Source organism: Eschrichtius robustus, chromosome 20, assembly GCF_028021215.1.
Source record: "Eschrichtius robustus isolate mEscRob2 chromosome 20, mEscRob2.pri, whole genome shotgun sequence".
Classification (NCBI taxonomy): Eukaryota; Metazoa; Chordata; class Mammalia; order Artiodactyla; family Eschrichtiidae; genus Eschrichtius; species Eschrichtius robustus.
In genome coordinates, this window is record NC_090843.1 from 55,975,930 (window position 1) to 55,990,743 (window position 14,814).

Here is a 14,814-nt window from a genome sequence, read left to right on the forward strand (position 1 = left end):
GTGAGGGTCTCCCGGGCCTTGCTTGGATCCGCGGGAGGGGGAACCCTCCTCCGGGTGGCCGCTGGCCCACTGCCGGGGCTGCTGAGGGCGGGGGAGGAGGGGAAAAGGGAATCCAGACCGAGCTCTGACCTCAGAGAGAACTGTGACCTCTGACCCTGGACAGGGGCCCTGACCTCTGACCGTGGACTGAGCCGTGACCTTGCCAGGCCTCGACTTAATCCGAACGTTCAGTTTTCCCCCTGGGAGTCCCTGTGACCAACAGCCCTGGGTTGAGTCTGTGCCCGTCTCCGTGGGTCAGGCCCCCATCCCGGGGACCAGTTTGCAGTACACGTCCTGGGGGAGGGGTGGGTATGCGATGGGGCTGGGGGTGGTCGAAGGTGGAGGAGGAGCGGCACATTTCCCAGAGCTCATTCTGAGCCGAGCGCTCTGGCCCTCAACTTGTGCCCCGAGTGGCACATCCACCCCTGGATCCGGGCCCCGGGGTCCCACGCTGCCCCTTGGGTCAAAGCCCCGGGCAGGCCGCTCTGACCTTGCCTCCCTCTTGGAGCCGCAGTCACAGCCAAGTGGTGGGGCAGCAAGCGCATCGACTACGCCCTGTACTGCCCCGACGTCCTCACCGCCTTCCCCGCCGTGGCCCTGCCGCACCTCTTCCACGCCAGCTACTGGGAGTCCACGGACGTGGTGGCCTTCATCCTCAGACAGGTACTGCCGTCCCTTCTCGGGAGGGGGCATCCTTCTGGGGGGAAGAGGCTGACCTCGCGGGCCACGTTGGACGCTGGGAAGGCACCGAAGCGCGGCGACTGGGGGGGTGACCTGGACAGACAACGGTTTTCCTAAGGAACACTGGCTTCTGGCCAATGGCGTGGTACTTTCTAGAAAATTAAATAGACACCACGTAGGAGAATGTACCTGTGTTTCAACTTGGAGACTGGAGTCATCATGCCTGTTCCCCTGTGGGTCTCAAGGTCCTCATCTCTAAAATAGGTGGAGAGAGAGGCCAATGACTGAGGGAGAGCCTGGGGGGGGGGGTAGAGGCTGGGAGGTGAGGGTCGGATCACATGCACCCTCCACGGCCAAGGTCAGAGGGAGATTTTATACTGGGTCCAATGAGAAGCCACTGCAGGGTTTTGAGCAAGGGAGAGATACTGATATTTTAGAAGGAAGTCCTGTGGCTGCTGTTTGGAGGGCAGGAGAGCAAGCGTGAGGCCCCGCTATGAGGTAAGCGTGGGACCCCAACTTTGAGGTGGCGGCTTGGGCTAGGGAGCTGGTGGCGGAGGTGCCGAGGAGCCGCCGGGTTTGAGGTGTGGTGACAGGACCTGCTGACATTCGGGCTGCGAGGGAAGGAGGGGAGTCCCTCGAATCCTGGTTTCCACTCGATTAGCTATGGTGACACCATGCCCTAGGGCTGGGGAAGAGGGGGGCTGGGTGGGAGGGGATACTGAGTCATGGGTCTGGACCTGGGAAGATGAGATGCCTGTTAGATGTTGGGAAGGAAGGTGAGTGGAGAGTCTGGAGCTTAGCTGGCTTGGAGATAAAAATGTGGAGTCATCAGAGCTTGGATGGCATTTAAAGCCAGCGATGGATTACCCTGCTTCTCACACCAATTCCCATGTGTGTGTTTTTTCCCCACACCAAGCAAGTCTCTGACCTCAGCTGGGTGTCCTATAATTTCACTCAGTTTTGACATTATCTACCTAGAGATAGGGTCAGATCCCACAGGTTGAGGGCTCAGCCCTACAACTGCCCGCCCCTCCCCCATCAGATGTCAATCTTCAGGTCATCACCTGGGTTTCTCTCTCTCTCTTTTTTTTTTTTTAAACATCATGAAAAATTTTTTTCTTTATTTTTTTTGGCTGCGTCGGGTCTTAGTTGGCGCACATGAGATCTTCATTGAGGCATGTGGGTCCTTTTGTTGCAGCGCGTGGGCTCTCCGTTGCAGCGCATGGGCTTCTCTCTAGTTGTGGCATGCAGGTTTTTCTCTCTCTAGTTGTGGCGCACGGGCTCTGTAGTTTGCGGCACATGGGCTCTCTTGTTGAGGCGTGTGAGCTCAGTAGTTGTGGCGCGTGGGTTTTAGTTGCCCCGCAGCATGTGGGATCTTAGTTCCCCGACCAGGGATTGAACCCACGTCCTCTGCATCGGAAGGCGGATTCTCTACCACTGGACCACCAGGGAAGTCCCTCACCTGGGTTTTCTGACCCACGGGCTATAGAATGGAGGTTCCAAAGATCCTCTCCTTGGATTCAGTTAATTTGCTAGAGTGGCTCACAGAACTCAGTTTATTTACTAGATTACTGGTTAATTATAAAAGGATTTTATAAAAGGAGCAGCCAGATGGAAGAGATGCAAAGGGCAGGGTATGGGGAAAGGAGCTGGAGCTTCACATGCCCTCTCTGAGGGCACCACTGTCCCCAAATTCCCGTGTGTTTACCAACCTGGAAGATCTCCAAACCCCATCCTTTTGGGGTTGTGTGGAGGCTTCGTTACATTGACATGATGGATTAAATCACTGGCCATCGGTGATTGAACTCCACCCTCCAGCCCCTCTCCCCTCTCTGGAGGTGGTGATGTGGGGCTGGGGTGGGACTGAAAGTGCCAACCCTCTGTTCACAAGGTTGGTTCTCCTGGCAACCAGCCCCATCCTTAGATGCGGTTCAAGTCACCTCATTAACATAACAAAAGACACCTTTGTCCCTCTCACTTAGGAAATTCCAAGGATTTGAGGAGCTTTGTGCCAGAAATTGGACAAAGACCAAATATATACTTCTTATTATAAGTCACAATATCACAGATACCGAGGGAGTTACTGTAGATGGAGAAGTTCAGGGAGGGGTCCTGGAGCTCCTCTGGGGAGAGAGGAAGAGCCACCGAAGGAAACGGAGGAGGACATCCCTTGAGGTCGGAGGAGGACCAGAGCGGATAGACGGGAGGGGGCCGCTGAGTTGGGCAGGATGGAGGTCACGGGGCCTTGGCAAGAATGGCTTCAGGGGAGACACAGGGTCAGAAACCTGCCTGGAGTGAGGGAGGGGAGAAGGCAGGGGGGAAGTGGAGACAGTGCAGGGCGAGTCTTCTGTGGACTTTTGCTGTCAGGGAGAACAGGAGCATGTGATAGTTGTTGAGAGGGGTCCCAGGGAGAGGCACTGTGACGGCATATTTAGATGCCAAGGAGAATGATCCAGTAGTGAGGGACTCGCCAGCGACGTCGGGTTGAGCGGGGAGCTGGCTCCATTATGTTCTTGAGGAGGTGGGTGGGGCTGGGTGGGACCAGGGCTCTAGCTGGCCTTCGATCAGGGTCACCCACCGTAATGGGGGAAGGCAGAGAATGGGTACAGATGCAGGTGGCTGCGAGGTTTGGGTGTCGAGAGCAGAGGCTGCTCCCAGGCCAGAGCATTTGCGAGACAGTGGTCTGGCCCCAGCTCTCAGGAAAGGTGGGCAGAGTGGTAGGTGCTGGGGGCTCCCGGCCTCCTGAGGGTCCCAGGCTGGGAGGTGGGGAGGCCTGGGGGAGGACCTGACACCATGGGGAGGAGGGAGAGGGGTCCAGATGGCCTGACCCGGAGTCCTGCTGGGCCGCTGATCAGGTGATGCGCTACGAGAGCGTGAACGTCAAGGAGAGCGCTGGTTTGGACCCCGCAGCACTGAGCCCCACCAACCCCCGCGAGAAGTGGCTTCGTAAGAGGACCCAGGTCAAGCTGCGGGTATGTGCTTGTTGGAGGTGCCTACGGGTTGAGGCTGTGGTCTCCGGGAGGTGGGGCTGCCCCCGGGGGCTGGGGCATCCACACGGCGGGGAAGGGCTTTGGTTTGCTCCTCAGATCTCCGTGCTCATACATGCTGGGATTCAGGCTTAGACGAGGCCCCCAGGGCTGCAGTGGAGGGGTGGGGGGGGAGTAGGTGAGATGGGGGAGCTGGTCCCCCGTGGCCTGGCTCCACAGGAGCACCACGGGTGGGAGTCCAGGGCACTGGGGATGGTGAGGAGATGCCAATTATGGAGCAATTGCTATACGCCAGGCCTCTGTAGATGTACACAGGGGTCCGAAAGAGTCCTACACACAACCACGGGGCTCACAGCCTGGTGTGGCATTTGCCATCATATAGAGGGAGGCACAGATTAGGAAGAAGATGTAGAGAAGGATCGTCAGGGCAGGCCGTGCAGCGTTTCCCTGAAGAAGCATCATCTCTGCAAGGTATTGACGTATGAATAGGAGTTCAGTAAGCATACATTCATTTACTTAGCAAGCGATCGTCAACGCCCACTGTGTCCCAGACCCTTTGCCAAGCAGTGGGGCACAGGGATTTACAAGCACAGCCACCTCTGTGGTGGGCACTTCCAGTCCTGTGGGAACATCAGACATGGACCCCAAGAACAGTCCTAAATGGTAGAAGGTGATCAGTGATCCACGAATCAGCTCTTTTTTTGGTAAACATATTTATTGAGCTATAACCACATTTTATACAATTCACCCACTTAAAGTGTGCAATTCAATGTATCTTAGTATATTCACAGATGTGTGCAACCATCATCATGGTTAATTTTAGATCGTTTTCATCACCTCCAAAAGAAACCCCTTACCCTTTAGCTACCATCCCCCTCCCCCAGCCCCCTACCCCCACCCCTAACCTTAAGCAACCACTAATCTACTTTCTGTCTCTATAGATTTGCCTGTTCTGGACATTTCATATAATGGAATCATACAATATGAGGTTCTTTGTGTCTGGCTTCTTTCACTGAGCACCTTTTTCAAGGTTCACCCACGTTGTGGTTTGTGTCAGTACTTAATTCCTTTTTATGGCATCTTTCCATGTGTTCATTTCCATGAATGAGCTCTTCCCTTATCAGTATTCTTGTAAGCAGGCCTGCATCTCCCACTTGACTGAGGGTTTCCAGGTCAGGGTCCATGACTGGTTCCTCTCTGCATCCCCAGAGCCCAGCTCTGGGACCAGTGCCGATGAGGTGCCTGCAAACGTTTGTTGAAGTGAATTAAAATACCATGGGAATTGAGCGGAGGTAGAGACCATCTCTGGGGAGTCCACCAATGCCTCCTGGAGAGGACGAAGTTGAGTCAGGTCTTAGTGGATGGGCTGGAAGAAGGAGGCAGGGGGCCAGGGGTACCATGGAAAGTGGGGGGCCCAGCGTGAGCAAAGGCCCAGAGACCTCTACAGAGCCTGACCTGAAAGAACCAGTGGGGCTTCGAAGGGCAGCAGCAGGAGATGGGACTGAAAAGACTGCCCAGCAACGTTCTGAGGCCAGGCTCAGGATTTGGACTTCATCCCGAGGGCCCGGGGGGTTAAAAGATCTGTGCTTTATAAAGACGGTTGATCTGCCACAGGGAATGTTTTTGAATAAGGGGGCTCCTTTAAGATGCTACTAGCAGAGCCCAGGTGAGAGGTACCTGGGTGTGGGAAAAGACACAGATGTGGGTGGTTCTGTGAAGATAGAGTGGTTTGGGTCTTGAAGCCAGGCTGGGGGTGGTGGGCAGATGGGGCCAATGTAGGCCTTTGAGCTACGGAATGAATTGAAACCAGACGTGAAGAAGGAAGGGGATGCTGGGATAGTTACAGACAAGTGACGCGACGTCCAGCATTGCTCCAGGATGATCTGGAGCGGGGTGGGGGAATCCAGCCAGGGAAGAACAGAACCAGAATGGCCGTGAGTGGTTTCCGGCCACACGAGATTTCCTACACTGTTTTCTCTACCCTTGACATTTAAATCGCCCACGAAGCAAAGACGGATGGTAAACGGCTACTGGATGTGAGCCGTGATGAGGAAGGAAGAAGTGAAGGTGAGCCTCAGTTTCCAGCCTGGGGGTCTAGAAGGATGCCAGGCTCTGAGGACTGGCGTTACCTCCGGGCCATGGGGACGATCAAGAGCGGAGAATGCTGGTCTGCAGGAGCCCAGGGCCCCTTGGAGACAACGTGAGGGTCTAAGGGTCTGTTTCCCTCGTGGATTCCATGGGGACACATCTCGGAAAACTCTGATGAGGTTAATAGGAAGGAAGGCAATATCCGGCAGGTGCGCAACCCTCCAGCTGATCCTGTGGCTGATGGAAGGAAAAAGCCAGGTCAAGTCCCCTTGCAGAGGTTGAGCTGGTTTCTGTCCTTCCAGAATGTCACCGCCAACCACCGGGCCAACGACGTGATTGCCGCCGAAGACGGCCCCCAGGTCCTGGTGGGGCGGTTCATGTACGGGCCCCTCGACATGGTGGCCCTGACCGGGGAGAAGGTACAGAGGCTGGGCCATCCCCTCCTGGGTACCATGTGGCACGTGGGGTGAGGGCTGCGGAAGGCCTGGCTGCACGAGGTGGGAGATGCTCACGCAGGTCAGGGAGGGAGAGCGGGAGTGAGGGATGGACCGGGTGCCTCGGAGAAGCTGGTGCGGCTGCAGTGGAAAGAGGAAAGGTGGTGGGAGCCAGGAACTAGCATCGGACAGGACCCCAAGCCCTGCTGTCTTGGCAGAGAAGAGCTCCCAAGCCCAGCCCCAGCCCCCCGGCCTTCAGCGATTCCCCTGGTCCCCTCACTGCCTGCAGGTGGACATCCTGGTCATGGCAGAGCCTTCCTCCGGCCGCTGGGTGCACTTGGACACGGAGATCACCAACAGCAGCGGCCGAATCACGTACAGCGTACCGCGGCCCCGGCGCCTGGGGGTCGGCGTCTACCCCGTGAAGATGGTCGTCAGGTAAGACCCGGGGGACATTCTCATGGTGGTTTCACCCAATTCCATGGCCCTGCCAGCCAGGCCTGTCCAGAAGATGGGGTCCTCGAGGTACTGTCTTTTGGACCCTGTCCTTGTCTGCAGGGAGAGAGGAAAATGAGATGCGGTCACAGCTGTAGCATCAGGAGATGCTGCCCAGGTTCTCTTTCAACCTGGCCCCGACTGAGCTCTGACCCCGGCTGTGGGCTGACCTTGGCCTCAGGCTGACACCTGACCTTGAGCGCACGGCTGGCCATACCTTTCAGGGGCGACCAGACCTGCGCGATGAGCTACCTCACGGTGCTGCCCCGGGGCATGGAGTGCGTGGTCTTCAGCATCGACGGCTCCTTTGCGGCCAGCGTGTCCATCATGGGGAGCGACCCCAAGGTCCGGCCAGGGGCAGTGGACGTTGTCCGGTGAGTGCTCCCTCCCTGCAGGGGATGTGTCCCCCAGGGGCAGGGGCCAGCAGCCCTGGGGGATCTGGGCTGTGTTTTTCTAGTTTCCGCTAGGAATTCCACTGGTCTCTGGGCCAGGAGCCAGGAGTCCTGGCTTCACCTCCAGGAGTAATTTACTGAGGGCCCTTGAGAAACTCGGATGCCCTCCCTCCCTCCCTCCCTATCTTCCTCCCTCCCTCCCTCCCTATCTTCCTCCCTCTGTTTATTCTAACACTGTCTGAGCATTCTGTGCAGTGAATCAGGCCTGGTCTCTTGCATTCAGATCCCAATCAGGATAAAATTGGTGTGTTCTGATTACCGGTTGCTGTGTAGCAAATGGCTCCATACTTAGCAACTGAAGATCATACTTTCTTATTCTATCACATCATTGACTGGGTTCTGCTGGGAGTTTCTCATGTGGGGTCTCTCCAGCAATGGCAGTCAGGTGGTGGTCCAGGCTGGGGGTCATCTAAGGGCTCCACTGAGCTGGAGGTTCAAGATGTTCAAGATGGATGATGAACTCATGTGTCTTGTTCCTCGGCTGGGGTCCCTCTTTCTCTCTCTCCATGTGGCCAGCCAGGTGGTCTCAGACAAGCCAGACTTTGTACCTGGTGGCTGACTTCCACCATGGTGACCGGCCTCCTCTGGTTCCTAGAGACCCAGCTGGAAGCTACAAGCCTTCTTAGGACCCAGCCTCGGAATTCAGTGTCCTTTCCACTACGTTCTATTGGTTCTAAGTGAGTCGCAGGGTCAGCCCAGATTCAAGGGGAAGGGACCACATAAAGGTGTGAATACTGGGACACATGGCTCACTGGGAGGCCATCTTTCGAGACTAGCTAACACACAGTGCTAATCGAGAGATTGCAACTATTACAGCTGATTGGAGAAAGCAGAGCAGACTTCCTGGGGCAGGTGACATTTGAGGCAACTCCTGAAGGATTATATATATATATATATATATATATATATATATATATATATACATATATATATATATATATTGCCATCCATGCCATTGTACAAATATTAGCACATGCAGACAGACAAAAAGAAGAAAATACAAAACTGGTTTTGATAGGCCAAGAAGGTGACAAGGACAGGGACGAACAGACCATGTGTGGGGAAGAGGTGGGGCAAGTTTAGGGCCATTGGATGTTGGAGGCCAGATTGGGACAGGGCAGGCGGTGTGGCAGGAAGCACAGCTTCCTAGGGCTATTGTACCGCTGAGAGAGGTGCAAATGGAGTTTGCCAATAGAAAAGCAAAAGAGGTACCACTTTAGTCTCTCCCTCCCTCCCTGCCTCCCTCCTTCCACTCTTTTCTGAGGCTGGCTCTGGGCCAGGCTCTAGGCTGGGCACTGATGCAGAAAGAGATCCTAGTTAGAGGAAATTCACAGTCCAGTGGAGAAAACAAGTCATGGGCATGAGAAACCGTACTCCAGGACTCCAAGTGACCAGAACACCAAGAGTGGGACCGATCCCAGGTCCTGGGAGCTCTTGGGGACTGGGTCAGGGGACTGCCCTGCATCACCCCAGCAGCAGTGGTCACTGTGGGGAGAGAAAACTAGTCTGGCTCAAGGACTCCTACGAGACTGCCCACCTCAAGATGCCCACTGGCCTTGTGGAAACAGGCCCTGGACCTGCTCACTTCAGGGGTCGACCTCCTCCTTATAAGCGTGCGTCCTTTATTCCCATTGTATCTTCTCCAAGCCCCTCCCAAGTCAGTGTCCCCCTCCCACACCTGGGAAGGGGAGGCTGTGGTCCTTCCTCTCTGGGGGGCAGTCCATCTGGGCTCTCACCTCTTCACATGGGCTCCTGGGGTCGCTGCGATGCTCTCCAAACCTTGCCAAGCATCAGAAGCTGCTTTTTATAATCACAGATCACTGGGTACCTCCTCAGAATTAACCAGAACTCTGGAGGTGACACCTGAGCCTGTGCATTCTTACAAAACCTCCCCAAATCTCTCAGAGCATCTTCCAGGTTTGGAAACCCCCAATCTATGGTGGCCAGTCAGTGGCTAGGGCCACAAAAGCCTGCAGTCAGGCCTGGTCTCATCTGACATCTTGCAGACAGGATTCCATGTCAACAGAGAGTACTTGCCCACTGTGAGAGCACAGAGAAGAGACAGGCAGATCCTGCTTGGAAAGCAGGGAAGGCTTCCTGGAGGAGGTGGCCTTGAAAGATGGGGGGATGGGAACATTAGGAGATGGAGCCACGAAGCCTCTCTAGGGCAGGGGTCTGCAGCAGAAGAGCACAGGGCTTGTCTGGGGCAGCAAAGCAGCTCCGTGTGGCTGGGGAGCTGCCATGCTCAAGGGCAGTGGAGGACCACCAGTGCAGGGGGGCCTTGCGACCTCAGGGCACCGGGGAGCCAGGAATGGCTTTAGGCAAAGGAGTGGTGGGGTTAGATGTGCAATTTACAGAAATCACCATGGAAATACTACCAGGGATAACAATAAAGTCACTGCCAGGCTTGTTTGGGATGAATTTATTTCATCCTTCAGAAAACCCTAGGTGGTAATTGTTGTTATTATCCCCATTTTACAGATGGGGAAACTGAAATCCTGGGGGCATTAAGTAACCTGCTCGAAGTTGCACGGCCCAGGTTGGATTTGGAATTGGGGGCACTGGAGGGAAAGGGGCCTCCCAGGAGGCTTCTGTAGTGGCCCAGGAGAGCGATGGGTCCTGAGCTAAGGCTAAGAAGTGGAGTTAAAGTGAGAGGATGGAGTGAAGATCCTGTCAGGTAGAATCAAAGGCTCCTTGATTGGAGGAGGAAGGAGGAGAGACCGAAGGAAAGGGAGGAATCAAAGGCGCTTCTCTCTGGCTCCAGAAACTTGAGTGATGATGGCGCATCACGGAGAAGGGGACCCAAGCAGAGGGGGCAGGAGTGGGGGGATCATTTGTGTTGTGGGCATGTGGTTGGTGCCTGTGGGCCATCCGGGGGAGATGGCCAGGACCCGCGGGGCTCAACTGGGGGTGCGGATTTCAGGGTGCCCCCTTGTTTTCCCCTAGTGCTCCTGGGAACAGCCTGTCCGGCTTCTCGGGGCAGGGGAAAGTGGGGAGTGGGGCGGGCTGCTGAGCAGGGGGTGGCCCACATGGGGCGGGGCTGGACCCTGCAATGCCGTCTCGCCAGGCACTGGCAGGACCTGGGCTACATGATCCTCTACATCACGGGGCGGCCGGACATGCAGAAGCAGCGGGTGGTGTCGTGGCTGTCCCAGCACAACTTCCCACAGGGCATGATCTTCTTCTCGGACGGGCTGGTGCACGACCCGCTGCGGCAGAAGGCCATCTTCCTGCGCAACCTCATGCAGGAGGTGAGTGTCCCGGCTGGGCAGGGCTTCCTCCACCGCCCTCTTCCTCACCCCTCCCCTCCTCCCTCAACCCGGGGTCGGGGGGGCCTCCTCCTTGACCCCATATCCTCCGATTGTCCAAGCGGATGCCCAGTTTGCAAAGCACATTCCCGTGCACCTCACTGGTCCTTTTACTGCCCAGCGAGGTGTGTCTTATTATCCCCACGGGCGAGTGAGAAAGGTGAGGCTTAGGGATGTGCCCAGGATCTCAGAGTCACCCTTTCATCCTTTATCTTCTGACCCGAAAGCCTAAACTCTTGTCTCTGCATCTGGTTATCCCTTCAACAGACACTTAAGTGCCTAGTGTGTTCCCTCCCCTGTCCTGGGTGTTGGACATGCACAGAGGCAAACAGAACTCGGGATGTCCTAGAGCCGTGATTTTCACTGTGAGCCCCGTGGCACTGGGTTCCCTGGGACCTCATTAGACATGCAGAGTCTCTGGCCCCCCTTGGAGACCTACTGAATCTGAAACTCTGGGAAGGGGGCCCAGCAATCTGGATTTTAACAAGCCCGCCAGGGGATTCTGATGCTTAACAAAATTTTGAGAACTGCTGATCTAGAGCCGGGGTTGACAAATCATGGCCCAGGGGCTGAATCCGGCCCATGGTTTTTATATGACTTGTGAGCTAAGAATGGTTTTAATTCTCTTACATGGTTGGGGGGAAAAAATCAAGAGAAGAATAAGGTTTCATGACATGTGAAAATTATATGAAACTCAAATTTCCATGTCCATAAATAAAGTATTACTGGAACACAGCCATGCTCATTTGCTTACGGGTTGTTTATGGCTGCTTTTGAGCTACAGTGGAATAGTTGAGTAGTTGCAACAGAGTGCAAAGCCTAAAATATTTAGTATCTGGTCTTTCACCAAAAGAGTCTGCCAATCCCTGATCTACAGGAAGAAAAACATGGAAATTGACAGTTTACTGGTGGGTGATTAGAAAAGACCCTTTGGGAAAACAGAGGAGAAAGGACCTAGCTTTGTCTGGAGAGGCCAGGGAAGGCTTCTAGGAGGTGGTAACTTTTGAGCTGAGTCTTGAAGCATGAGTATGAGTTTGTCCGGTGGCCAAAGAAACAGCATGTGCAAAGGCACTGAGGTAGGAAAGAGCCTGGGATGTTCTCAGAGCTGCAGGTATTCAGGATGGGGGTATGTGCTGGATCAGATTCAGGCCAGGTGGGAGCTGAGGTCCCAGAAGTGATCAGGGGCCTGGGCTGGGCAGGCCGTGAAAACCTTAGAAACTGGGCAAGACCATGGACTCTCTGCTGAGGGTGATGGTGAGCCACGGAAAAGCTTAAGGCAGGGGAGTGGCAGTGTCTCATCTGCGTGGTAGAAAGATCGTTTTCGCAGCTGTATGGAGAACAGATTGGCGGGAGAAACGAGGGGCAGGAAGGCCAGTTGGGAGGCTGCTGCCCAAGCAAGGGACAGAAAGACCAGAATCCAGGTGGTAGTCACGGAATGGGGAGAAAGGCACGGACAGGCAGGAGAACCAGAGGGCAGAATTGTCAGGACAGAACCAGCCTCCAGTCCTGGCCCTGGATTGTGTCGACTTGGCACTCAAGTTCCCGTCCACAGAGGAGCACTTTGCCCCACTGTTCGTAACCTACGGATCGTGTTCCTCACGTGGGGTCAGCAAATGGTGGGGCTGTGATTCACGGGTGGAGCCCGTATCAGGCTTTCGGTGCAGGGGGTGGGGCGGGAGGGGAGGCCACTGCAGGGGGTGGTTCCTGATGCAGGGTGGACCCATGACTTGGAGTCTATCAGTGTGCAGATAAAGGGTCCCCCAGCAGTGCTCCCTGGGGGGACATCTAGGAATCCTTTGTGGGGATGCGCTGGGCCCCCTCTCCCTCCATCAGCTGCCCTGTGTTTCAGTGCTTCATCAAAATCAGCGCGGCCTATGGCTCCACGAAGGACATCTCCGTCTACAGCGTGCTAGGCCTGCCACCCTCCCAGATCTTCATTGTGGGCCGGCCCACCAAGAAGTATCAAACCCAGTGCCAGGTGGGTAGAGGTGGGGCTGGGGGTTGGGGGGTGAGGGGTGGAACCAACAAAAGGGGAGAGGGGAGGAGGAGGTTTATTCCGTTGTTTGCTCGTTTAGTCATTTGTTTGTTCTTTCCTTCCTTCCTTCCTTCCTTCCTTCCTTCCTTCCTTCCTTCCTTCCTTCCTTCCTTCCTTCCTTTCTTCCTTCCTTCCTTCCTTCATTCAACAAACACGACTGGGTGCCTGCTTTGGGCCAGGCCCTGCGCTGGGTGCAGGGGAGATCCACGGTGGAATCGGATGTCATGTCATCCAGTCTAGTGGGGGAGATGGAAAAATGAGCAGACAATGACAGTGCAGTGTGGCAGGAGCCCCAATGAATGACAGGGAGCGCAGAGAACTGTGGGGTCCCAGAGAGGAGCAGCTAAGCCGGACTCAGGGACAAGGCTGGTTTTTGGGAGTTTGAAGGAATTGTCCAGGAAGGGCCTGAGGTTGGAGGAGCCTTTGTGACAGAGGCAGCAGCAAAAGCAAAGGTCAGGAGACGGCAGAGCACATGTATATTATGGGAACTGCAAGTGACTCAGCTTGGCTGAGTGTGCTGTGGGAGGGAAGGGGAGAGGGGGCTGGGGCAGCGGGTCCTGGATGGCCTGTGTGTCTTGCCAAGCTGGGACTCTACGGCTCTCGAGTGAGTTTGTGATTCAGAGAGATCCGTCAGGCTGCAGGTGGAAGGCGGATTAGAGGAAGGGGAGAGGGGAGGGAAGCTGTGGCAGGGCCGTGGCAGGACACAGAAGGCCAAGGGTCTGAGAGGCACTTCTAAGGCAGGCTGGATTGGATTTGGTAACGAAGGGATCAGACGCATGGGTCGAGAGAAAGGGAAAGTCAAGGATGGCGCCCGGTTTCTGACCTGGGTGACCGGGTAGGTGGTACCATTACTGGGATTGAAAAGCAGGCGACTGAATGAAAGGCGATGATCTCTTTGGGCCACGTTGAGTGGGAGGTGCCTGAAAGTGACCAGCAGGTGGAGGGGCAGAGATGGTGGGACCTCAGAGTGGGGACCGTTAGAGCAGGGCTTGTCAACTCTAAGGTGCACACAGATCACCTGGGGGCCTCGTTTAAATGCAGATTCCGATTCCTGGGCCTGGGCTGGGGCCTGACATTCTACCCGTCAAGGGTCCAGGTCGTGCTGATGCTGTTGATCCGCGGCCCACACTTTGAGTAGCAAAGGTTCTGAGGACCTAGGGAGAGGGATTGGCAAGAAGGGCAGCTGCGGAGGCCAGAAAATAACGAGGTTCCATGCGGTAGAGACTGGAGGAGGGGAGAGAGAGACTTACCTTTGGGGGATTTTAGTGAAAGTGACAAGGATGGGAGCTTCACCCCGTCAGGAATCCAGGGAACTCTGGCATGACCCGCGGGTACAGACAGAAGCGCTCAGTTGCCCAGAGCCGGGCGGGGAGCCCTGACTGGTCGTGAGCTCCCCAGGTCCCCGGGGCAGCTGGGTGTTCCGGGGAGAGGGCGGTGTTGGGGTGTGGGGAAGGGCAGGACCACGGCCCGCCTGGCCCTCTGGCCTGACGCCCGTCCCCTCCGCAGTTCCTGAGCGAGGGCTACGCCGCGCACTTGGCCGCGCTGGAGGCCGGCCACCGCTCGCGCCCCAAGAAGAACAGCTCGCGGATGATCCTGCGCAAGGGCAGCTTCGGCCTCCACGCGCAGCCCGAGTTCCTGCGGAAGCGCAACCACCTGCGCCGGACCATGTCGGTGCAGCAGCCCGACCCGCCCGCCAACCCCAAGCCCGAGCGGGCCCAGAGCCAGCCCGAGTCCGACAAGGACCACGAGCGGCCCCTGTCCGCGCTCAGCTGGGCGCGCGGGCCCCCCAAGTTCGAGTCGGTGCCCTGAGGGCCAGGCTGTGCGCAGAGCAGGGGGGCCCCGGCGGGCTGCCTTCTCCCCGGCAGACACAGGCCTTTTCCTGCTTTTTCCCTCCCGTGTCTGTCCAGCAGTGTCCGACCAGCGAGGGGGGCAGGACCCTGCCTGGCCTTGGGGGGCTCCCTGGGCTGCGAAGGGGTGAGATCCAGGGGTCTCAGTGCAGTCGCTGCGGCACCCCCACGCCTGCAACGCAAGCCCCGGCGAGGGTGGATGTTTGTGTAATCCCGGGGGCAGGCCTGCCCGGAGCCGGAGTGTTTGACAAAGTCGACCATCTTTCTGAGTTCCTGAGGCTTCCGCAGCGATGCTAGGCAGGCCCTAACGGGAGGAGCCCCCAGACCAGGGACCAACAGCCGCTGGCAGGTACAGCTTCTTGGCTGCCTGCTGGAGGGTCGCGTGGCATTTGTGCCCGCCCTCCGTGTGACGTCCCGGGTCACCATCTTGGGCCTGGCTCTCCCGTGG

The 14,814-nt window shown here is 56.5% G+C and overlaps 1 protein-coding gene across 1 annotated transcript in view; it reads left to right on the forward strand.

The window, feature by feature from the left end:
• The window catches only part of PITPNM3 (PITPNM family member 3), a 68,567-nt gene extending 54,239 nt beyond the window's left edge, over positions 1-14,328 (forward strand). Inside the window, exons 13-20 of the mRNA XM_068531777.1 lie at positions 554-702; positions 3,576-3,692; positions 6,098-6,214; positions 6,519-6,667; positions 6,949-7,098; positions 10,244-10,427; positions 12,334-12,462; positions 14,026-14,328. Coding sequence (XP_068387878.1) covers positions 554-702; positions 3,576-3,692; positions 6,098-6,214; positions 6,519-6,667; positions 6,949-7,098; positions 10,244-10,427; positions 12,334-12,462; positions 14,026-14,328 — 1,298 coding nt within the window. The remainder of the gene's footprint in view (positions 1-553; positions 703-3,575; positions 3,693-6,097; positions 6,215-6,518; positions 6,668-6,948; positions 7,099-10,243; positions 10,428-12,333; positions 12,463-14,025) is intronic.
• The last annotated feature ends 486 nt before the right edge of the window (positions 14,329-14,814 follow it).